The sequence below is a fragment of the Oryctolagus cuniculus genome, chromosome 16 (assembly GCF_051225735.1).
Source record: "Oryctolagus cuniculus isolate XC-2025 breed Fujian yellow rabbit chromosome 16, ASM5122573v1, whole genome shotgun sequence".
In the NCBI taxonomy this organism is placed as follows: domain Eukaryota; kingdom Metazoa; phylum Chordata; class Mammalia; order Lagomorpha; family Leporidae; genus Oryctolagus; species Oryctolagus cuniculus.
Genome location: NC_142882.1, coordinates 2,027,864 through 2,049,548, shown reverse-complemented (window position 1 = coordinate 2,049,548; position 21,685 = coordinate 2,027,864). Strand labels below are relative to the sequence as shown.

The 21,685-nt window shown below is 69.5% G+C and overlaps 2 protein-coding genes and 2 long non-coding RNA genes across 4 annotated transcripts; 2 read left to right on the top strand and 2 right to left on the bottom strand.

Annotated features, from left to right (window-relative positions):
* Positions 1-30: 30 nt before the first annotated feature.
* On the top strand, positions 31-7,186 carry TICAM1 (TIR domain containing adaptor molecule 1). Its single transcript, XM_070059497.2, has 2 exons — positions 31-169; positions 4,493-7,186. The coding sequence occupies exon 2, from the start codon at positions 4,621-4,623 to the stop codon at positions 6,703-6,705; it is 2,085 nt and encodes a 694-aa protein (XP_069915598.1). The 5' UTR covers positions 31-169; positions 4,493-4,620; the 3' UTR covers positions 6,706-7,186.
* Positions 7,187-10,382: 3,196 nt separating this feature from the next.
* LOC149121390 (uncharacterized) lies at positions 10,383-11,613 on the top strand. The gene is made up of 2 exons (XR_016223096.1): positions 10,383-10,587; positions 11,405-11,613. It is a non-coding gene; the product is annotated as an uncharacterized LOC149121390 (long non-coding RNA).
* On the bottom strand, positions 11,479-14,460 carry FEM1A (fem-1 homolog A). Its single transcript, XM_089316140.1, has 2 exons — positions 12,088-14,460; positions 11,479-12,049 (listed from the first exon to the last, which is right to left on the bottom strand). Exon 1 carries the CDS (start codon positions 14,313-14,315, stop codon positions 12,372-12,374), a length of 1,944 nt encoding a protein of 647 aa, XP_089172266.1. The 5' UTR covers positions 14,316-14,460; the 3' UTR covers positions 11,479-12,049; positions 12,088-12,371.
* A 5,519-nt stretch (positions 14,461-19,979) lies between these two features.
* LOC149121389 (uncharacterized) lies at positions 19,980-21,537 on the bottom strand. The gene is made up of 2 exons (XR_016222799.1): positions 21,498-21,537; positions 19,980-20,941 (listed from the first exon to the last, which is right to left on the bottom strand). It is a non-coding gene; the product is annotated as an uncharacterized LOC149121389 (long non-coding RNA).
* Between the last annotated feature and the right edge of the window lie 148 nt (positions 21,538-21,685).

Sequence of the window (21,685 nt, the reverse complement as noted above, 5' to 3'; positions counted from 1 at the left end):
GTTGGGGAAGCGGTGACCTCACCCGCCCCGTCCACCGTGCCCGGCGCGACACGGAAGAGGCGGCACCGCGCTCCCGCCGCCCAGCGCGCGGCCCCGCCGCCAGGCCTTCCGGACCCCAGCGAGGACAGGCCGAGGACGCGAGCGGCCCCGGGGCCGTCCGGGATCCCGGGTAAGTGGGGAAGGGGAAGGGGCGCGGGCACCGCGCAGGCTGAGGTACCCCTCCCTCGAGTCCTTGCCTGGGGCGGGGCGTCCGCGCCTGGCCCTGGGGCCCCGGCGCCGCGGGTCCAGAGCCCGCCCCAGGCACCCCCAAGTCCGGATCCCTTCCCCAGCCTCAGTCCCTGGTCCGCGGGTTTTCCACTTCACTAATTCTGGGGGCTCCTTCTCCCTGGCTCCCCAGAGGGTCCCAGCTGCCCCCTCCTGGGGCTGGGGGCCGCCACCTGCTGCTGGGGCTGCCCGGATCCCATCAGGGCCAGGGGTGGGGGTTGGGGGGAAGTCGGGCTGGGGGCTGGAGCCAGCTTCCCGACCTGCACCAGGGGCCTGCATTTTTATTTTAAAGTTTTATTTATTTGAAAGGCAGAGTTACAGAGAGGCGGGGGGGGGGGGGAGAGAGAGAGAGAGAGAGAGAGGTCTTCCATCCACTGGGTCACTCCCCAGATGGCCACAACGGCCAGAGCTGAGCCCATCCGAAGCCAGGAGCCAGGGGCTCCATCCGGGTCTCGCACAAGGTGCAGGGCCCCAGCACTGCCCACTGCCTCCCAGGTGCATGGGCGGTGAGCCGTGCGGAAGCCGAGCAGCCGGGACTGCATGTGGGATTCTGGAGTGGCAGGTGGCAAGTGGGGTGAGGCCTAACCCGGGGCCACGCTCGGGGGTCCGCGGGGGCGGCTCGGCCTCAGCACAGCGCAGGGGCCCTGGCGCCGGCCTGGCTTAAGTCTCTGCTGCGTTCCCTTTCGCCTGTGCCTGGCTCGCGGGTGGTGGTCGGCATGGCACCTGCGAACAGGATTCCACGATGCATTTAGGGGCCTCTGCTGGGAGCACCGGTTTAAGTCCTGGCCCCACCGCTGCTGAGCCGGCTCCCTGCGCATGCGCACCCAGGGAGGCAGCAGTGACGGCTCAGACCCTCGGGCCCCCGCCCCCGACGTGGGAGACCCTGGTGGAGCTCCGGGCTCCTGGCCTGGCCCAGCCCGGGCTGCTGTGGGCATCGGGGGAGTGACCCAGCGGATGGACGATCGCGCTCTCTCTCTCTCTCTCTCTCTCTGCCACGGTGCCTTTCAAGTAGATGAAAAAAAAAACCACCATTTTTTGAAAGATGAATTTATTTTGGTGCAAAAAAGTGTTGAAATCCACGCCTATGAGAGGTTTTCGAAAAAAATTCCCTACACCCTGTGTACAAGGTGCTTCCTAACGCGCCCCAATACGTGCCCTTGGCCTCGACCGCGTTGGGGTTTGACACGCCACCACGCGTCATCTGCTAGTTCTAATGTGTCTTGTTCTTTTTTTTTCCCTGAGATTTATTTATTTATTTGAAAGTCAGAGTTACAGAGAGAGAGGAGAGGCAGAGGCAGAGAGAGAGAGAGAGAGAGAGGTCTTCCATCCGCTGGGTCACTCCCCAGATGGCCACAGCAGCCAGGGCTGGGCTGGGCGGAAGCCAGGAGCCAGGAGCTCCATCCGGGTCTCCCACGCTGGTGCAGGGGCCCCCGCCCCTGAGCCCTCGCTGCCGCCTCCCAGGCGCATGCGCAGGGAGCTGGGGTACTCCGTTACGGTGTGTGGCCCTCCCAAGTGGCAGTTTAACCCGCTGTGGCCCAACGCCCAGCCCACAGCAAGATCCCACGTCAAACGGTGAGGCCAGAGGCAGGCTCCCCAGGCAGTAGGGAGCTTTGCTCTCCCTCATGGCACTGGAGGTTCAGTCCAAGGGGCGGGGCCAGTGGTGTGTGGTCCCCTAAATCCACGGGGTTCAGCCCCAAAGACCCAGCCGGAGGCCCCGCCTCCAGCCACCATCACCATCACTGTACCGCGGCCTCGGCAGCACACTTCACACCCAAACCCACTCCCCGCCACGGCGCGGCTCGGTCGCCCCGCTGCCCTGGCCGTCCGCCTCCCCGAGTGATCTGGGGACACTCGCCCGTTCCCTGTCCGTCTCCCTGAACTGGACGGAGAGCTCCGTGCAGGCCGAGAAGGCGCTGTCCCGAACACAGCAGGTGCTGGCTGCACGTGGCCCAGGGCCCCCAGGGACCGGGCCAGGGGCCGGCGCTTGGCGCACAGCCTAAGGTGCCACGTGGGACACCCGCATCGGAGCGACCTGGGTTCAAGTCCCGCCTCTGCTCCCGACTCTAGCTCCCGGCTGATGGGCACCCCGGGAGGCGGCAGGTACCTGGGCCCCTGCACCTGCGTGGGAGACCCGGACGGAGCTCCTGGCTCCTGGCTTCCTGGCCATGGCAGGCTTTTGGGGAGTGAACCAGCGGAGGGATGGGAGGTGTCTCTCTATCTGCCTCTCTCTGCCCTTTGAATAAATAAGAGCCAGGAGGCGACTGCCGGGGACCAAGAGGGAATGGGAGGGTCCGGAAGTGGCCGAGAGCTAGAAAGGACGGCAAGAGAACAAGTCTCCCCCCGCGGCGCACGTGGCCGCCACCGTGGGTCTCGCTCCCCGCGGGCTCTGTCCCGAGTGCTTCGTCTCCACACCAGTTCTGCCCAGCATCAGGGGAACGGACGCTGGGCACGGCCCCTGCGAGCCGGCGGCTGCCAGGGCCCGGCCCTCGGCCACGCGACAAGGAGGGGACTTTGTCCTGGAGGCGTGACCGACAGCCAGGTGAAGGCCGGGGTGGGTGGGGGCCGGCGGCGCTGGGCGTGGCTGCACAGCGAGAGAGGTGAGGGTCAGGAGCATTTAGGATTTTTCCAGAGAGGCAGTGGGAGCAGTCCCACCACCTCGCTGACCTCGAACCTGGCCGGCAGGTTCCAGACTCCCCCCAGCCCTTCCTGGGTGGGGGCGGAGGGAGGGGGCGGGGCCTGGCCCCGGGCCCCGCCCAGCCCGGCTTCGGGATTTCTGTCATTCCAGAATGCTGGAGTTTGTCTCTTAAAGATGGACAGATTTGTTTGAAAAGCAAAGTGACAGATCTCCACCCGCTGGGTCACTCCCCAGAAGCCCAAAACAGCCAGGGCTGGGCCAGGCCAAAGCCAGGAGCCGGGCGCTCCATCCAGGTTTCCCACTCCGCGTGGGTGCAGGGGCCCAGCACTCGGGCCTCACTGCGGCCTTCCAGGGTGCGCACAGCAGGGAGCTGGGATCAGAAGAGGAGATTTTAAGATTTATTTATTTAGGCCGGCGCCGCGGCTCACTAGGCTAATCCTCCACCTAGCGGCGCCGGCACACCGGGTTCTAGTCCCGGTTGGGGCGCCAGATTCTGTCCCGGTTGCCCCTCTTCCAGGCCAGCTCTCTGCTGTGGCCAGGGAGTGCAGTGGAGGATGGCCCAAGTGCTTGGGCCCTGCACCCCATGGGAGACCAGGAGAAGCACCTGGCTCCTGGCTTCGGATCAGCGCGGTGCGCCGGCCGCAGTGCGCCAGCCGCGGCGGCCATTGGAGGGTGAACCAACGGCAAAGGAAGACCTTTCTCTCTGTCTCTCTCTCTCACTGTCCACTCTGCCTGTCAAAAAAAAAAAAAAAGATTTATTTATTTATTTGAAAGGCAGAGTTACAGAGAGAGAGACGGAGAGGTCTTCCATCTGCTGGGTCACTCCCCAGATGGCCACATCGGCAGAAGCTGGGCCGATCCGAAGCCAGGAGCCAGGAGCTTCTTCCGGGTCTCCCATGCGGGTCCCACTTGGGCCTCTCCCCGCTGGCTTTCTCTGCTTCGGCCACAGGGGCCTCCTCGCTGCCCCTCCCCCACGCCAGGCTCGCTCCTGCCCCAGGGCCTTCGACCGAGCTGCGCTGGGCCTGGAGCGCCCTTCTCAGATCCCTTCATTGCGGGACCACCGGGCTGATTCTCCTACAAGCCCCTCCTCCAGGCGCCCACACACCCGCCAGCGGCCCCGCCCCCGGGTCCTGAGTGGCCAGGCTCAGCCACGCCCCCTCCCGGGCCCTGGCCCTGACCCTGGCCTCACTGGCTTGCTCATCCGCCCCAGCCAACTCACACACTAAGAGTCGGTGAGACACGCCCACAAGGCCTGGGATGTGTCAGCGAAGAGGGTGTCCCGGGAATGAGTCAGCTGGGGCCAGTCCCTCTGCCGGGGTCGGAGACGGTGACCCCGGCCTCCACCCTGTCCATGCCCCTGCAGCTGTGCCGACCGGAGATGACTCTGGGCACCCCTGCACGCGTCCCCGGGGACATCTGACGCAGCTTCCGAAGTCAGAGCCCCGGGCTGGCTGGGATCCCGGCTCTGCTGCGGAGCCGGCTTCCCGCTGCTGCGCGCATGCGCACCCCCGGAGGCCCCCCGCGGCGCCAGCGCATGGACACTTTGTCTCTCTCCCAGGGAGGGTCACCGCCTGTCCCTTCTGTCTCCCGCAGATCTGCTCCGCCCGCCCCGTGCCGTGAACGCGTAGGGGTCGCCAGGAAGGCAGCGAGCGGCCCCCACGGAACATGCCTCGGCCGCCCCCGGCCTCTTCCGGCGCCCAAGGCCGCGCTCTCCCGTGCCCATGGCCTGCCCGGGCCCGTCGCTCCTCGGCGCCTTCGACATCCTCAGCGCTGCGGGCCAGGCCAAGCTCCTGCACCTGAAACACAAGCTCAGGGCCCGACGCCCCGGCGGCCAGGGGGCGGAGCTCCTGCACGCCATGGTGCAGCTGCAGCTGGGCCAGGAGACCGAGGCCAGGGTCTCCCTGGACGCGCTAAAGGACGACGCGGTGGCCCGGCTGGTGGCCCGCCAGTTGGCGGGCGTGAGCAGCCCCGGGGACAGCGAGCAGCCGCGAGAGCCAGACGTGTGCTGGACGGTCGCCCGCTTGTACCACCTGCTGGCCGAGGAGGAGCTGTGCCCGGCCGGCATGCGGGACGCCGCCTACCGGGCGGCCCTCCAGGCTCTCAGCTCCACGGAGGACCCCCGGCTGGCCAGGCTCCGGGAGGAAGTCCAGGACCGGTGCGGGTGGGACCTCATCGGGGACCCGAGTGGCTTTGAGCCCCTGCGCTCCGACCTCGGCCGCCTCCCTCCGTCCTCCATGGCTGCCTCTGGCACACGGAGCCTGCCGCGCCCCATCGAGAGCCCATCGGGCTGGAGCCGCGGCCGTCCTCTGCGCTCCACGGGCACCCCGGGCTCCCTGGACTGCCACTTGGAGATCAGCCAGTCGCCCACGGTGGCCCTGTCCAGCCTGCACCGCAGCCCCCGCGGGCCCAGCAGGCTCAGTGCCGAGCCCCCGGCCAGCGAGGTGCCCGAGGCGGTGCCCCCCGGCTGCCAGGAGCCAGAGGAGATGAGCTGGCCGCCCTCGGCGGAGGCCACCCCCGGCCCGGACCTGCCACCCAGCCCAGCCTCTGGGCAGCCGGAGCAGCCCCCGGACGCAGCCTCCGCCGGCCTCCCTGAGTCTCCTGTGGCGGCTCTGGAAGCCAGTGCCCACTACCCTGTAGAATGCACGGAGGTGTCCGCCGCCCCCGGCTCTCTGCCCTCTCGCACGCTGGAGCCCGCGGGGACCCCTGGCCCTGCGCAACAGCAGGTGCCGCTCCAAGAGTCCGTGGGAGACCGGGCCCCGCCCCAGAACACCAGGCCGCGGCCACCCGCTCCGTCCAGCCCGCGAGTGGGCCCTCTCCCTCCGCGCCCCTCCTCCTCCACCTCCTCCTCCTCCTCCTCCTCCTCCCCCTCTCCCTCCTCCTCGGCTCCGTCGCCAAGCTCAGCGTCCCAGCAGAAATTCTACAGCTTCGTGGTCCTGCACGCCAGGGCGGACGAGGACATCGCCGTGCGTGTGCGCGACAAGCTGGAGGCGCTGGGCGTGCCGGACGGGGCCACCTTCTGCGAGGACTTCCAGGTGCCCGGGCGCGGCGAGCTCCGCTGCCTGCAGGACGCCATCGACCACTCGGCTTTCATCATCTTCCTGCTCACGCCCAGCTTCGACTGCCGCCTGGGCCTGCACCAGGTGAGCCAGGCGCTCATGAGCACCCTGACGCGCCTCGGCTGGCAGGACTGCGTCATCCCCTTCCTGCCGCGGGAGAGCTCCAAGGCCCAGCTGGGCTCGGACGCCGCCAGCCTGCTGGCCGGCCTCGTGTGGCTGGAGGAGCGCTCTCAGCTCTTCGCCAGGAAGGTGGCCAACACCTTCAAGGCCGCCACGCTCCGGGACCGCAAGAGCCACTGGCAGAGAGAACAGGTGGCCCGGGCCCTGCGGGAGCAGAGCCAGCACCTGGAGGCCCAGCGGCAGTGGGCAGCGGCCATGGACGCCGCCGCCGCCGCCTACGTGCAGAACTACCTGTCCTGGCAGGCGCAGGTGGACAGGCTGCAGGCCACGTTCGGGAGCCACCTGTCCTTGGGGGCCGCGGCGCCTCCCGGGGCTCAGGGAGCCCCGCCCCCCTTCCCCACCTGGCCCGGCCACCCCCAGCCGCCGCCACCGCCGCCGCAACCGCCGCCGCCGCCGCTGGGCCCGTGGCAGGCGGGCCTCCTGCCGGCCCCGCCCGCGCCGCCTCCGAGCCCCGGGCTGCAGCCGCTCATCATCCACCACGCGCAGATGGTGCAGCTGGGGCTGAACAACCACATGTGGAACCGGAGAGGCGCGCAGGGCCCGGAGGACGAGCCGCGGCCGGCGGAGTGACCGCTGGAGGAGTGACGGGGCCCGGAGGACGAGCCGCGGCCGGCGGAGTGACCGCTGGAGGAGTGACCGTGCCACGGTGGGGTGACGGGGCCCGGAGGACGAGCCGCGGCCGGCGGAGTGACCGCTGGAGTTGTGACCGTGCACTGGTGGGGTGACTGGGGCCCGGAGGACGAGCCGCGGCCGGCGGAGTGACCGCTGGAGGAGAGACCGTGGACCGGTGGGGTGATGGAGGCCGGCAGAGTGACCGGGGGCCGGAGGACAAGCCGCGGCCGGCGGAGTGACCGTGGACCGGTGGAGTGACGGGAGCCGGAGGGGAGCACCCGGGGGCCGGCGGGGACCTTGGAGAGACGCCCCTGACCCCCATGGCTGCCAGGCCCTCCGGGTGGCCAGGCCCGGCTGTGGAGCGCACGCATTCACTCCCTGTCTCTGGGCGGGGTCGCCTGGCATGGCCTTTTCATTCTAATAAATATTTATTGCGTAACCCTCCAGCGCCATTGTCCACTCCCTAACAAGCACGTGGGCTCCCGCGCGCAGCGCCCAGGGAACTGGAAGGAGGAGGTGGCCTCCTCCCCGGAAGGGGCGGGGCAAGAGAGTTCGCACACGTCCTCTCACCCCATTGGCCAGCATGTGGTCATGTGGCCCCCGCCCTTGCTGCAAGGGCCGCTGGGAAATGTAGTCCTTTGGTCGGCACTATTTCTTGCTGCAAGTCTGGATTCTAATACGGAGACAGTGGGGGAGGGGCACTGTGGGATTTCTGGCCGTTTTCCCACACTCGGTGCCCGGCACCCGTGGAGATTTTTATAGGGTGACAGAGGCTGAACAGAGATAGTGTCTGTCGAGCCCTTAGCATTTCTCGATTCTTGAGGGGTTTAAGTTTATTTGAGAGACAGGGAGGGCTGTCATTTGCTGGTTCACCCCCCCACACACAAAGTCCCACAGTGACTGAAGCCAAACCTGAGGCCTCCATCCGGGCCGCCCAGGTGGGTGGCAGGGGCCCAAGCACTTGAGCCCTCGCTGCTTCCCCAGGGAGCTGGATCGGAAGTGGAGCAGCCGGGACTCGAACCGGTGCCCATATGGGATGCGAGTACTGCAGGCGGCGGCTTTACCTACTATGCCACAGCGCCGGCCCCCGGATTCTTGAGCTTCTAACTACACAATCACATTTCCATCCTCAAAACAGCACCCCAGAGGAGGGAAAGACAAAAAAAAAAAAAAATAGCACTTGATTGTGGGCCCATTATACAGAGGGCGAAACTGAGGCCCGGGGAAGTGACCTCTGACCTCCGCAGCCAGCCAGGTCGGATGTGAACTTCCAAGGAGAGGATGCAGGCAGGTCCTGGGAAGGGTGGGCCCGGTGGGGCTGCAGACCCCTCCCAGGAGAGGGGCCACCAAGGCCGCCGGGGCGCCCAGCGTGAGTCAGAGGCCGTGTCCCCACGCGCCGTGTCCCTCGCTGACTCAGGCCTGCGCGAGGCGCCGCTGGGAGGCCCCTGTGGCCGGAGCCGAGCCAGCCGTGGGCGGGGGAGAACTCGGGGGTTTCGACGGCGCGGGAGGAGGGCGCAGGCTGGGGGCTCACGGGCGCCCCCGGGCGGCCGCAGGGAGGTCAAGGCCAGAGTGACGGCAGCAGCGGCCGGGCTCGGCCTGAGTCGCCCACGGCCCCAGGTCAGCCGGGCCCTGCAGCCGCCTCCTGCCCGCGCTGTGTCCGCGGACGCGGGCGCTGGCTCGTCCGCGTCTTCACCCAACCAACGCTTCTCCAGCTGGCGGGCACTGCAGGGTCACCCTGGGAGTGACCACACAACCTCGTCCTGTCCCCCACCCCCCAGAGAGAGATCCGATCCGGAGATCATGGGGCGGGGCGGGTGTTGTGGCGCGGGGATGGGGGGGTGGGGGGCTAAGCCCTGGCCTGGGGCCCTGCACCTGCGTGGGAGACCCGGATGGAGATCCCGGCTCCCGCCCCGCCCCAGCCCCTGCTCGGCGCGGCGCCCCTCCCGGGGCACACCGACAGGTGCCTGCTCAGACGGCCGCCAGTTCAGAAGCCGCCACTAGGAGGCGCTCAGGCAGCCCCCCGCCCCCTGCCCTGCTTCCCCGAGAAAACTCTCCAGGCCTGGCTGGGGCCCACCCCCACCCCCGCACCCCCGCCCGACCTCCCAGAGGCTGCTGAGCAGCTGAGCCGGGTCCCTGCCTCCTCTGCCCAGGGCCTTTGCAGGGTTAGAGGTAGCAGGCCGCCCCCCACCCCGGGGCTCCGCTCAGAGGTCATTTCCGGCCAGCGGCCAGCGAGCGCCTGTCTCAAGTCGCTTTTGAACTGAGCCTCCGCGCCCCGCGGCTCCGCTCAGGGTCCCCGTGAAGGCTGGGGCGCGGCTGGCCCGGTGTCCTCCTCTGCTGGAGGGAGGGAGGGAGAGGGAGAGAGAGGGAGAGGGAGGGAGAGGGAGAGGAAGGGGGAGAGGGAGAGAGAGGGGGAGAGGGAGAGGAAGGGGGAGAGGGAGGGAGGGGGAGAGGCAGGAGGAGAGGGAGGGAGAGGGAGAGAGAGGGGGAGAGGGAGGAGGAGAGGGAGGGAGAGAGAGAGGGAGGGGGAGAGAGGGAAGGAGAGGGAGAGGGGGGGGGGTGTCTTCCACCCTCAGGGTCACTCCCCAGATGACCGCCATGGCCGGAGCTGTGCCGATCCGAAGCCAGGAGCCAGGAGCCCCATCCGGCTCTCCCACGCGGGTGCAGGGCCCGAGGACTGGGGCCATCGTCCACTGCTCTCCCAGGCCACAGCAGAGAGCTGGATCGGAAGTGGAGCAGCCGGGACTCGAACCCGCGTCCATGGGGGATGCCGGCCCTGCAGGTGGCTTTACCCGCTGCGCCACAGCGCCGGCCCGGCTGTGAGCTCTGTGAAGTCCCGTCCCGCGCGTGGGCGCCTGACGGGCAGATTCACAAACGAACAAGCCGGGGCGCGGTGGAGCGGCGGGGCCCACCTGGCCCCGAGGTGTGCGGGCAGCGGTGACCGGGCAAGGGGCCAGCGCCGGGTCTCTTCCTAGAAGCGCCGGCCGCCCCTGGGCCTGCCAGGCGGCTGGGCTGCGCCAGAGGTGGCCTTGACATTGAAACTGACCGTTCGGTTCGCCAGGGACTCTGCGGTCTCCACGGCAACGGAAAGTCACTCAGCAGGGGGCCCGCCCACTCCTGCAGACGAGAACTTTCTGGAAGGCAGGGCACCCGCGCGGGGGCGGGGCTGGGCTTCTCTTCCCTGCAGGGTCAGCTCCGGAGTGGACCCCCGGGGTTCTTGTCTCAGATCCCCAAGTTTGGGGTCCCTGACGGCCTTGGGGCCTCTCACTGCCCCCTGCCCAGGGCCCCCGGCTGCTCCTCCACCCACCCAGGGCTGTGCAGGGGCCGCCCTACCCCCAGACTCCCCTGTGGCCCCCTCCATGGTACACAGCAGGCGCTCAATAAATGTGCAAGTTGTAGTGAAGGCTCAAACCTGCTGTCAACGCCCCACTTCCTCAGCCTCTGGTTTGTCCTTTGGTTGCCGAATGGGTACTGAGCGCCTACTGTATGCAGGAGCTGGTTTCAGGCTGGGCAGACAGCACCCCCCACACACACACCGCCCAGGGCCCGGGGGTGGATCCGTCACCGGGACTGTGCGCGCCCCCCCCCCCCACGTGGTGCTCAATGTTTCTTTAAATAGCCCGGACAAGTTAACGTCCACCCTAACCCACATCAACTGTAATCAGAGTCGCGCCTCCTGAGCGAGTTCACTTGGTCATTCAACAACCGCGGAAGGAGAGACCGAGCCGGGCCCTGGCAGTGGGGAAGGCACCGGTGGGTGGCCCCGGGCTCCGTGGACGGAGACCACGCACACCAGGGCTCTCCCCAAAGTTCATCGGAAGTGCGTCATTGAAAACATCATGCGTAGGTTTAAAATTTGTTTGCACCTCCCCCGAATTCCTCGTGGGATCCTTTTCCGTCAAGGTTTCCAAGGGCCCGGGGTAGGCCGGGCACAGCAGGTGTCCGGGCCAGGCGCTGCTGGGGCGGGTCCTGGAAGGCTTCCTGGGGGAGGCGACATCTGATCCTGAGGCGGGTGTGTGCGGGTGGGGGTGGGGTCTCACACGCCCCATCCAGGGCCAGCCCAGGGCCAGCGTGGGCAGGAAGCCGGCGCCCGGGGCACTGCTATCTTTAGCCCGCGCCAGGCCGAGCCCCGCGTAAACAGGGCTCAGGTGGCTGCCCTGGCACGGCCCGCGCGGTCAGCGGAGGCCGTGGACCCCGAGGCTCCGCGCAGCCCAGCGTGGGTCCTCTTCGCGTGGCTTTCGGGAGGCTCCGGGCAGAGGCACTGGGAGCCTGCTGGCCAGGGGCATGCGTCCGGCCGCCGCTCGGATGGTCAGCCCGCAGGGGCCACGCGCGCTGGCCCCGGGCTGGCTCGGGGCGCGCACAGGGCCCAGCGCGGGCCGGGACCCCAGCCCGGCCTCCCCCGCAGGGACGCTGACCGCACCCGTCGGGGCTGGGTTCCGCGGACTGAGCCGGGGACAGGGACGGCCCCCCGCTGTCACCGGGGGACAGGAAGTGGACGTCGGGCCCCGCAGCGGCTCGCGGGAGGCCAGGCCGCGCGTCCCGCTCACGTGCACGCGGGGCGCCTCACCCCGCCCCCACCCCCCACTTCTTATGGGGGGCGGCTCCCATGCGCTGGGTCACTCCACATGCTCACCCCGGACCCGCCCCACACTTCCTACAGGGGGACGGCTCCCATGCGCTGGGTCATTCCCCATGCGCCCCTCGCCCCCGCGCGCCAAGGACACCGCAGGCAACTCCGCAGATCCCTTTAATGACGTCAGCGTCGGGACCGGAAGCGCACATTCCGTGATGACAGCGAGGGGAGCCCCCGACCTGCCGATAAATAACTCGATAAATAACTCAATAAATAATTCCTAAGGACACTGCAAACCCACACGTGGCGGCCGGGGGAGGGGCAGCGCGCGGCCACGCCCACGCTGGCCCAGCCACCTGGAGGGCGGGCAAACGTGCGGCCACGCCCATCCAAGGGCGGGGAGGCTTGGAGAAGGCAGCATAGGCCACGCCCGCCGTGAGGTCAGGGGAAAGTGCGACCACGCCCACCCAAGGGTGGGGAGGCCTGGAAGGCACTGCACGGCCCCGCCCACTGCAAGGGTGAGGCAGCTGGGGGGCAAAGGCAGCGTGGCCACGCCCACCGTGAGGTCTGGGAAAAGGTGAGGCCACGCCCACCCAAGGTGGGACGGCTGGGGGAGAAGGCAGCATAGGCCACGCCCACCATGAGGTCAGGGAACGTGCAGGCGGCTGACGGGCTAAGGCAGTGGTGGCCACTCCCACCACGAGGTCACGCAAACCGTGCAGCCACGCCCACCTCAAGGGTTGGGCGAAGGCAGCGCAGGCCACGCCCACCGCGAGTCAGAGAGCAAGTGCGACCACGCCCACCCAAGGTGGGGCGGCTGGGGGCGAAGGTAGCATAGGCCACGCCCACCATGAGGTCAGGGCAAGTGCGGGCGGCCGAGGGGCGAAGGCAGCGGTGGCCACGCCCACCACGAGGCCACGCAAAACGTGCAGCCACGCCCACCTCAAGGGTTGGGCGGAGGCAGCGCAGGCCACGCCCGCCGCGAGGTCAGGGAGCCGAGGGGGAGGCGCCGCGCGGCCACGCCCACTGGGGCGGGGCCGGCGCAGGCGCGCGCTCAGTGCAGCTCCACGAAGGCCTCCAGGTCCTCGGGCAGCCGGCCCTTGTAGGGCAGCTTGGCGCGGCCGAGCGCGCGCGCCGCCAGGCACTGCAGCGTCACGTGCTGGAAGGGCTGCACGGCGCCCGTGGCCAGCAGCCGCGCGTCCAGCAGCTCGCACGCCGCCTTCCCGAAGGCGTTGGTGGCGTCCACGTGCGCGCCGGCCTCCAGGAGCACGCGCATGGCGGCCGGGCAGCCGTTGCGCGCGGCCACGTGCAGCGGCGTGTCGTTGTCGAAGTCGCGGCTGTCGGGGTCGGCGCCGCAGGCCAGCAGCAGGCGCAGCACGGGCAGCGACGGGAAGCGGCCCACGGGGTAGCGGCCCACGTGCGTGGTGTCGCGGTCCACGGCCATGTGCAGCGGCGTGAAGCCGTGGCGGCCGCGCGGCGCGGCGCGCAGCAGGCGGTACACGGCCTGGCGCTTGGCGTGCTCCTGGCCCGGCGCGCACTCGAGCTGCTCCAGCAGGTGCAGCAGGTGCAGCAGCACGGCCAGCGCCTTGCCGAGCGGCGCCGCGTCGCCGGGCGCGCGCGCCTGCTGCTGCGCGCGCTCCACCTCGCGCACGCCCTTGGCCAGCACGCCCAGCAGGTCGGCCGCGCCGATGCGCGCGCCCGCCGCCGCCGCGCCGCCGCCGCCGCCGCCGCCGCCGCCGCGCTCCTGCAGCACGTAGGCGAAGAGCTCGGCGAAGGACAGCAGGCTGCTGGCCGTCATGGGGCTGAGCGGCTCCAGGTGGCGCAGCTGCATGTCCAGCGCGTACTTCCAGAGGCGCAGGCAGCGCGCGAAGTCGCCCGCGTCCGCGTAGACGGCGCCGCGGTAGCGGATGTAGTAGGACGTGTCCGGGTGCGCCGGGCCCAGGATGCGCTCCCGCACCATGAGCGCCTGCGTGCGCATGGCGTCCGGGTCGCGGATGAGCGCGTCCAGCTCCTCGGGCGAGCTGGCCTCGCGCGAGCCGCCGTAGGCGGGCACGCGGCGCGCGGGCTCGGGCCGGGCCAGCAGGGCGCCGCCGCGCCGCCGCAGCTCCAGGGCGCGGCGCCAGTGGCGCAGCGCGCCCAGCAGGTCCCGCTTCTTGTCCACGTAGGTGGCCCCCAGCAGCTCCAGCGCCTCCACGGCCGCCTCGAGGCTGGCGGGGCAGCAGCGCTCGGCCGGGGGCTCGCCGGGCGCCGCCTCCTCCTCCGGGGCGGCCTCCGGGGCGCGCGGCTGCGGCTCGATCAGGTACTCCACGATGTTGGTGTGGCCGGTCACGCTGGCGGCCAGCAGCGGCGTCATGCCGTAGCCGTCGCGTTCCATGCGCGCGTGGCGCCCGAGCAGCAGCTGCAGGATCTCCAGGCTGCCGGACTCGGCGCAGTCGTGCAGCGCCGTGTTGCCCTTGGCGCTCCGCCGGTTCACCTGCGCGCCGCGCTCCAGCAGGTAGCGCGCGATGTCGCCGTGGCCCTTGTAGCAGGAGATCATCAGGCACGTGTGGCCGTGCCGGTTGGCCACCTCCAGGTCGGCCTGGTGCTCGCCCACCAGGTAGCGCACCACGTCCAGGTGGCCGTCGAAGCAGGCGGCGCGCAGCGGCGTGGAGTTGGTGCGCGTGGTGCGGTTCACCGACGCCCCGCGCCGCAGCAGGCTGCGCACCACGTCCAGGTGCCCGGCGGCCGACGCGGCCCAGAGCGGCGGCGCGCCCTCGATGGTCTCGCCGTCGAAGTGCACCGCGCCGCCGGCCTCCACGCTCGCGCCGCACCGGTCCACCAGGTACTCCACGACGGCCAGGTGGCCGTGGCGCGCGGCGATCAGCAGCGGCGTGCCCCCGCCCGCCACCTCGCCGGTCAGCTCGTCCAGCTCCTCCGGGCTGCGGCCGCCCAGGAGCTTCTGCAGCAGCTGCAGCTTGCCGTCGCGGGCGGCGTTGTACACGGCCGTGTGCAGGTCCATGGTCGGCGGGGCCCGCGCGGGGCCATGGGCCGGCCGCCGCGGGGCGCGGGCACGCGGCGGGCTAGGCGCGCCCGCGCGGGCGGCCCGCAACCTTCACCGTGCCCCGCGCCGCCGCCATCTTAGCGGCGCCCCCTCGGGCGGGACAAAATGGCCGCCGCGACCGGGCGCGCCGCAGCATGCTGGGAAGTGGAGTCCTCGCGCCTTCGCGGCCCGGGGAAGGGGCTTGAAAGAAGACTACACTTCCCAGGAGGCTGCGGGGCAGGCTCCGCTCGCCGCCAGCGCGGAGCATGCTGGGACCTGCCGTTCCGTCGCGACCCACGGCCTCGGAGGTGGCGATTCCCGTAGTACCAGGCCACACGCGGAGTCTCGTGGGACCCAGGGAAATGGGCTGACGTACTTCCTGGGGCTGGCACTGACTGGGTCGGAGCCTAAAGGGAGAGGAGGCGTGGGCCTCAACGGACTACATTTCCCGAAAGGCATCGCGAGCGCTCGAAGCCAATCAGGGGGCGGGGGCGGGCGCGCGCGGTCGCATCTAATTCCGGCTTAGTGTAGTGCCGCCGCTGACCGGCAGGGGGCACGCGCGAGAGGCGGAGGCGCGGGCAGGGGCGAGGACAGGTGGCGGTAAGGGTCAATCTTATCGCCCGCGACCTCCTCAATCATTCGTTCTGTCGTTCATTCTCCTCGCACACGTCCGAATTTCTTCGGCCTCTGGATTCTGTGCGTGGGCCCCAGCGTGCGCGTGGAGCTTCCGTGGACACGGATACGCGTGGTTTTTTAAATTGTTTTAATCGATGGGTGAAACATGGCCTTTGCAGGCCCCTGCCCCGTGCAAGCAGCAGACCTGCTGGTTCCCCGCCCCTGAAATGGCCTGCGGGGCCAGGCTGCAACCAGGAGCTGCCCCGGGTCCCGCACGCGCGTGCCGGGGCGCCCTCGCCGCTGTCCCCCAGCTGGGGCTCGACCCAGGCGCGCCAGGCATTTGCAAACACCTAAGGGGCAGGCCTGCGGGGCGCATGCGCGGCCTCGCGGCTCCCCGGGAATTCCCCGAGTCGTCCAGCAGAGGGCGCCCGTGCGGCGTCTCCCGCGAGGCTGCCGCCGCCGTGGGTCCCTGTGTCCCGTTCCCCGGGTGATTGACACCCCGGGTGATTGACACCCCGGGGCTCAGGTTCGGAGGGCGAACCCTTGGCTGGCTCGGGGCACCTGCGAGGCCGCCGTGGGTCCCATGGGCAGAGAGCACGGCGCAGGGGCGCCCTAGGACCCCTTGTCAGAATCGCCGCCCCCAGCCTCCACCCCACGGCGGCCACGACCCCAGGGCTGGCCACGTGGGTCCGCGTGGACACAGGGGGTGTGGATGCAAATCCGTAACGGCGCGGCGCAGCCAGAGCTCCGCCAGCAGCAGAAGGAAATGGGGGCGGAGCTTCCCGTGGGGGCTGGGCGTGGACACCGCAGCGGGGGTCTTCCTCCTCCAGGAAGCCTTCCCGTGCTGCTCGGACCCCGCTGGGCTCTGGGCGGACTCGGGAGTCACGCGTGCGCCTGTCCCTCGGCTGCGTGGCCTCAGGTGCCTCCACCGCCTGCACACCTGCTGGGAGGACCAGCCTGCGGCCAGGCGGGGTTCCGGGGGGGCCCCCCAGGCCCGGCCGACGCCCACGCACGGCGCAGGGCGCAGGGAAGGGCGCCGGGCTCTGCGCTCCCCGAGTGAGCTCAGTGCCGCCTGGGCTCGGGTTCGAGTCCCGCTGCTCCACGTCCCTCCGCGCTCCCTGCTAAGGCGCCTGCGGGAGCGGCGGGCGACGGCCCAAGTGCTGGGGCCCTGACCCGCGTGGGAGCCCCCCGGGGGGGGCCCTGCACCCTTGGGCGCAGCTCCCGGCTCCTGGCTCCAGCCTGGCGCAGCCCCTGCGAGGCAGGCATCTGGGGAGGGACCCAGCGGAGGGAGGATCCATTCTCCCTCTCCCTCCCCCTCCTTCTCCCTCTCCCTCCCCCTCCTTCTCCCTCTCCCTCCCCCTCCTTCTCTCTCTCCCTCTCCCTCCCTCCCTCACCCTCGCTTCCTCTCCCTCCCTCTCTCTCTCTCCCTCTCTCTCCCTCTCTTTCCCCCTCTCTCCCTCTCTCTCCCTCTCTCCCTCTCTCCCTCCCTCTCCCTCCCTCTCCCTCCCTCTCTCTCTCCCCCTTCCAAATAAAGAAATACAATGTTTTTAACGCAAAGGGGACTTTTTAAAAAGTCTGGAAACACACTGAAAGACTCCTTTGGCTACAGAGAAGGATCCGCTCGCGCTGGTGGGTTCACCCTTGTTCTGGAACATTCCAAGGCCCCATAGACGCCCCCCCCCCCGTGGCAGCCAGGAATCCGCTCGGGACCCCCAGGATTTGCTTGTTCTGAACACAGCGACCCCCCCCCCCCCAGCTTGCTGGTTTTTATGAATTTATTTTTATTTTTTTTTCTCCGCCTCCTGCGGTTTGGACTTGGCGGGGGGGCGGGTGCGAGGGCCCTGGCGCAGCCTCAGCGCCCTGCGCGTCCTGTTCCCTGCGGAGTCCTCGGCCTGGATCCCCTGCCCCACCCCCACCCCCCGTAAGGGGCGCCGGGAACGAAGCCCGCCCGGCTCGGGCCCCCGCACTCACGCACGCACGCGGGCCCCCACCTGCGGAGCGGCTGCGAGGCCGGCAAACGCGCGGTGGCCATGCGCGGGCACAGCCCGGGCCGCCCGCCAGGTGCGCGCCGCGGGGCGTCCTTAGCGGCTTCCCGCGCCCTAAACGCCGCGGCGGATGCGGGGCCACGGCCGGGCCACCTGCGCGGCCCCACGGGGCGGGGGCGGGGGCTTCCAGAGGGTTCTACATGGAGGGGAAAAAATAGAGAAAAGGACGGACCAGGCGCGGACGAGGATGGGAACAGGGGCCGGGGGACAGCGGAGACCCCGGAGCGGACAAACAGCGCCTTTCGCCAGAACCCAGGGTGGCCAAGGGCGGCCGAGGCCCGGCCCAGGGTCCGGGAGGACGAGGCTAGACGGGAGGGGCGGGGAGCGGCGGCCAAGGCCGCCCAGGGACCCCCGCGCCCCGGGGCGCCTCCCCAGGGACCCTGCAGCGAGCCGACAGCGGGGCCAGGGCGGGGGGGGGGCGCGGCGTGGGTCTGGGCCGGTGCCCGCCGTCCGCAGAGGGGGCCTGCGCGTCCTGGTCACCCCGGGACGTCCGCAGGGCCCGGGGCTCAGGAGCGTTCTGGGTTTTTTGGTTTTTTTCTTTTTTTAAAGATTTTATTATTTATTTGAGAGGCAGCGGGAGAGACAGAGAGGTCTTTATCTGCTGGGTCACTCCCCAAATGGCCGCAACAGCCAGGGCTGGGCCAGGCGGGAGCCGGGAGCCAGGGGCTGCGTGGGGGCCCCCACGCGGGTGGCGGGGGCCCACCACCGGGGCTGTCACCACTGCTTCTGTGGGTCCGGGCCCCCGCCGTCCGTCCGCACCGGGCAGGGCCGAGCCCGGGCCCTTGGCCCACGCAGCCGCAGCAGAGGGGCAGTGCCCAGCGCCCGGCTGCCCGCTCTGGCCCGGCCTGGCCACTGGCCGGGCTCCCGTGATCAGACCGGAGGAGGAGGGGCGTGGGCAGAACCTCAAGGCCAAGGTGGGTCCCGGCAGGTCATGGCCGTCCCCTCCCGGCCCTGCGGCCTGCGGTTGTCATGGCAACCCAGCCGGGCCCCGCAGAGGGCCCCATGGAGGCGCTGGCCCCTCTGGGAGGAGCCAGGAGGCCCGAGGCCCACGGAGGACGCAGCCTCGGAACCGGACCGCCTCTCTCCCCACGAAACCCTGAAGGCGGCTCCCTGGGGGCCGAGCAGGCATGGGGGACCCCCAGGGTTTCCCCCACTGAGACCCCAGCTGCTGCCTTGATCCCCTGCCCCAGTCCCGTCCCAGGGCTCCGTGGATGCCCTGCCGGGGACCGTGGGCGACCCCAGGCCCCGGCCCGTCTGGACCACAGTCTCCTGGCCCAGGAAGATGGCAGAGGGTCCCACCGCGGTGAGCACCCTGTCTCTCAACACCCAGCCACTAGGGACCCAAGGGAGGGGTCTGACCTCGCGCCCTGGCCACAGACCGCCTGACTCTGCCACCCACCGACTTTGCGACCTGAGACTCTTGCTTGAACGCCTCTGGGCCTCAGTTTCCTCTTCTGTAAAATGGGTACAAACACAGTCCCTTCCTCAAAGGAGGAGCCGTATCCAAGCTTTGCAAACAGTGCCGGCCATAGACAAAATACGGTCGCCACACGCCGTGGAGTGGAGCAGCCAGGGACAGGGGCGAGGCTTGGAGGCTGCTCCCGCATGGAGGGACCCCTGAGGGCATCACGGTCAGGGAGAGACGCAGACACAAACGGCCACTCCGCGTGGGGCCCCACTGGCAGGACGCGCCCAGCCCAGGGGACTCCCCAGGGGCAGGAACGCGATGCGTGGTCCCCGGGGCTGGGGAAGAGGAGGGCAGGGAGCCATTGCTTAGTGGGAATGGGGTGGTAGAACATTCCGGAAGCTTCTGGAAGTAGAAGCGGGTGCTGGTTGTAGAACATTGCCGATGTCCCCTTTTTAAATGTGTGTCCCGTGCTGTGCTCCGGTTCCAGCCCTGCCTGCCCCACTCCCAAAGTTCCCGGGTCCCGTGCACCCCGGGGCCCGGCAGAGACGGCTCAGGCGCCCGGGTCCCCAACCCCACACGGGGGAACCAGACGAGCGCCTGGGGCCCGGGGTTCTTTCTGGCCCGACCCTGCCTGTTTATCAGGGGAGTGGACCAGCGCGTGGGAGCCCAGTCTGTCTCCCAAACGCACTTGGAAGACTTGCGGGGGCAGCTTTGGAAAATGCAAAGCCGGGGCCTGCGCCGCCCCCAGGCCGCACAGAGAGGCCGGGAGCCGCGGGGGAGTGAGGGGCGCTGGACCCGAGCAGGCGCGTCCCCCCCACAGTCTGTGGGGGCCTTGGAAAGGGTCAAGGTCGGGGGCTGGAGAGGGGGCGTGGTCAGCTCCGTGGTCCGCGAAGACCTGGCGCTGTGCAAGCACACGCGTGTGTGCCCGTGTGTGCGTGCGTGTGCAGGGGTGCGGGGACCTGTGAGGGGCTCAGGGCACGCAGGCCGGCAGCCCGGGGAGCCGAGGAAGGCTGGTGACAGGGCGGGTGCCTGCGGAATGGGCGGCACCTTGGGGGTGATGGGCGGGGCTTCTCCGCGGATGGGCAGCGAGGGGGAGGAGCCTGCCGGGGTTGGGGTGGGGTCTCGTGTTCACTTAGAAACCATTGGTTGGGGGGTGATCGCGCACCCCAGGGCTGAGTCTCCTTTCACGTGGGGGACCCGAAGAGCCTTATCTTGCCTTTGGCTGCACCCCGAGCGCGGCTCTGAATAGACCAGGGATCTCCCTCCGTGAGACTTGCCCAGCCCAGAGCCCTCCGCGGCCGGGTCTCCCCAGGCAGCCCCCCGCCAGGAGAGGCCAGGATTCCGCGTGTCTGGCTGAGGAGGGAGGTGCAGGCGCCCGAGGTAATGAGAAGTCGATGCCTCAGAATTGCTAATTAAACACAGCGGCTCTCCCCGGGGCTATTAGCTGCTGGCCCTTGAGTGCCCACAAATTTAATTACTCGCCCCCATAAACACCTGCGGGCGACAAGGCTGTGTGTGTGTGTGTGTGTGTGTGCCCGCGTGGGGGCGTATGGAAGCCATCACTTCATTCAGGTGCCAAGGGGGACGTACTGGTTTATTATTCCGTGGCCCTTTGTTGATTCCACAGACACGCAGTGAGCACCTGCTGTGTGCCGGGCCCTCGGATGCCCACTTCGTTTTGGCCCTCAGGGAGCAGGCCAGCGAGCCCACACCTGCTATCCCAGGACCAGAGGGGAGGCCACAGGGAAGTTTGCCCCCCCGGGGGGGGGCAGTGAGGCTTGGGCGAGAAGGGAGGGGGAGGGGCAGCGCACGCCACGCACGACCTCGCGTGGTGTCACAGCCGTCCCCTGAGTGGCCCACGGAGGTGACCCGGGCAGAGGGGAGGCCTCGCTGACTCCTGGAGGAGGCAGGCCCTGCCCGGCGTGGGGGCGGCGTCAGGGTGGCAGGGTCCCCGGGAGCCCGCCCAGGTGGGAGTCCCTCCCCTGCCCCTGCCTGCACCTCCCCTCCCCCCGCGGGTAGGATGGGCGCCTCCCGTGCGTGTGGTGGGGGGGAACCAGGCATTGGCGAGCGGAGTCGGCGCTGTGAGGCTGGCTGTGACTTGTTGCCGAGCTATTCCAGGACAACAAAATCACTAGTCTTCCACACAGCACCAGACCACGGCGGTCCGGCCATCTTCAGCGCCCGGCGCCCTGCGGCCCAGCCCCCCCTCCCCTGGCCAGCCGAGCGGGAACATCTGGCCCCCCGGCCTCTGAGCGCCCCGGCTCCTCCGGAAGGAGAAGGCTCCGGTCTCCAGGACAACCGCCTCCCACCCGGGCGCAGCAGACCGGGGACTGGGGCTTGGGCTGGCGTGGGGCCGGCTTCCTGCTTCCTGGCTGGGCTCACGAGTGGTTTCTCTGCCCCGGATGGAGCCCCGGGGGTCGGCCGTGACAGCGCGGGTACGGAACACGTGACACAGGCTTCCCCCCAGAGGTCTGGTCGTGTCATTCCGGCAGGCGCCTGCTCTCCCACAACCTGCCAATCTCCCATCCGACTTTTATCTAGAAAATAATGCGCTTTGTTTAAAAACCCTTTCCTGAGGCGCGGGCGCCTCCGACCATCCTCTCCCCTGCTCCTCCCCCGCGAATCGGGGTCACAGGCCCCTCAGGCTACCGAGGGGATCCAGCCCGGGGTCCCGGGATCCGCCCCGGACCCGCCGGGCGCTGTCGGGATGCGGGCGCTGTCCGCCGCCCGGTGCTGAAGCGATCGGTGGTCGGCGCGGAGCTGTCCGGGGCTCTGGTGCTGAAAACAACGACCCCCCACCCCTTCTCCAGCTAACCCGCCTCCTCCCTCCGACCTCCCTCCCCGGTCCCCCACCCCTCTTCCTAAGGAGCTACAGAATGGCCAAGGGGAGGGCACGGAACGTCGCACCTGGACCTTGCGCCTGCCCCTACCAGGTACTCACTCCCGGGTAGCCGCTCCAGGGATCTCCTCTTCCCGTGGACTTCACCGTCTCGGTCACTTTCTGGGAAGACGTTCGGCCAGCCTCCCCCTCCCCCGGACCCTCCGGCCCTCAGACCACCCCTCCCTCCCTCCCAGGCAGCCTGGGAGTCTCACCTGCGCCGGGTCCAGTAGCTGAAGCAGGTGTCCCGCGGCTGCCGAGGCGAGGAGCCGTGCGCTTTTATGGGCTCCTGGGGAGGTGGGGCTGCGGGAAGCCTGGGAGGGGCCTCCCCGGCCGGCCAATGGGGCTCTGCCTCGAATGAAGCTCCAAAGATTACCTCATAGGTTGTGGCCTCCGCTTCAGG

Excerpts from the sequence above, each read along its gene's own strand:
- FEM1A (XM_089316140.1), bottom strand. The coding sequence starts at position 14,315 with ATGGACCTGCACACGGCCGTGTACAACGCCGCCCGCGACGGCAAGCTG.
- TICAM1 (XM_070059497.2), top strand. The coding sequence starts at position 4,621 with ATGGCCTGCCCGGGCCCGTCGCTCCTCGGCGCCTTCGACATCCTCAGC.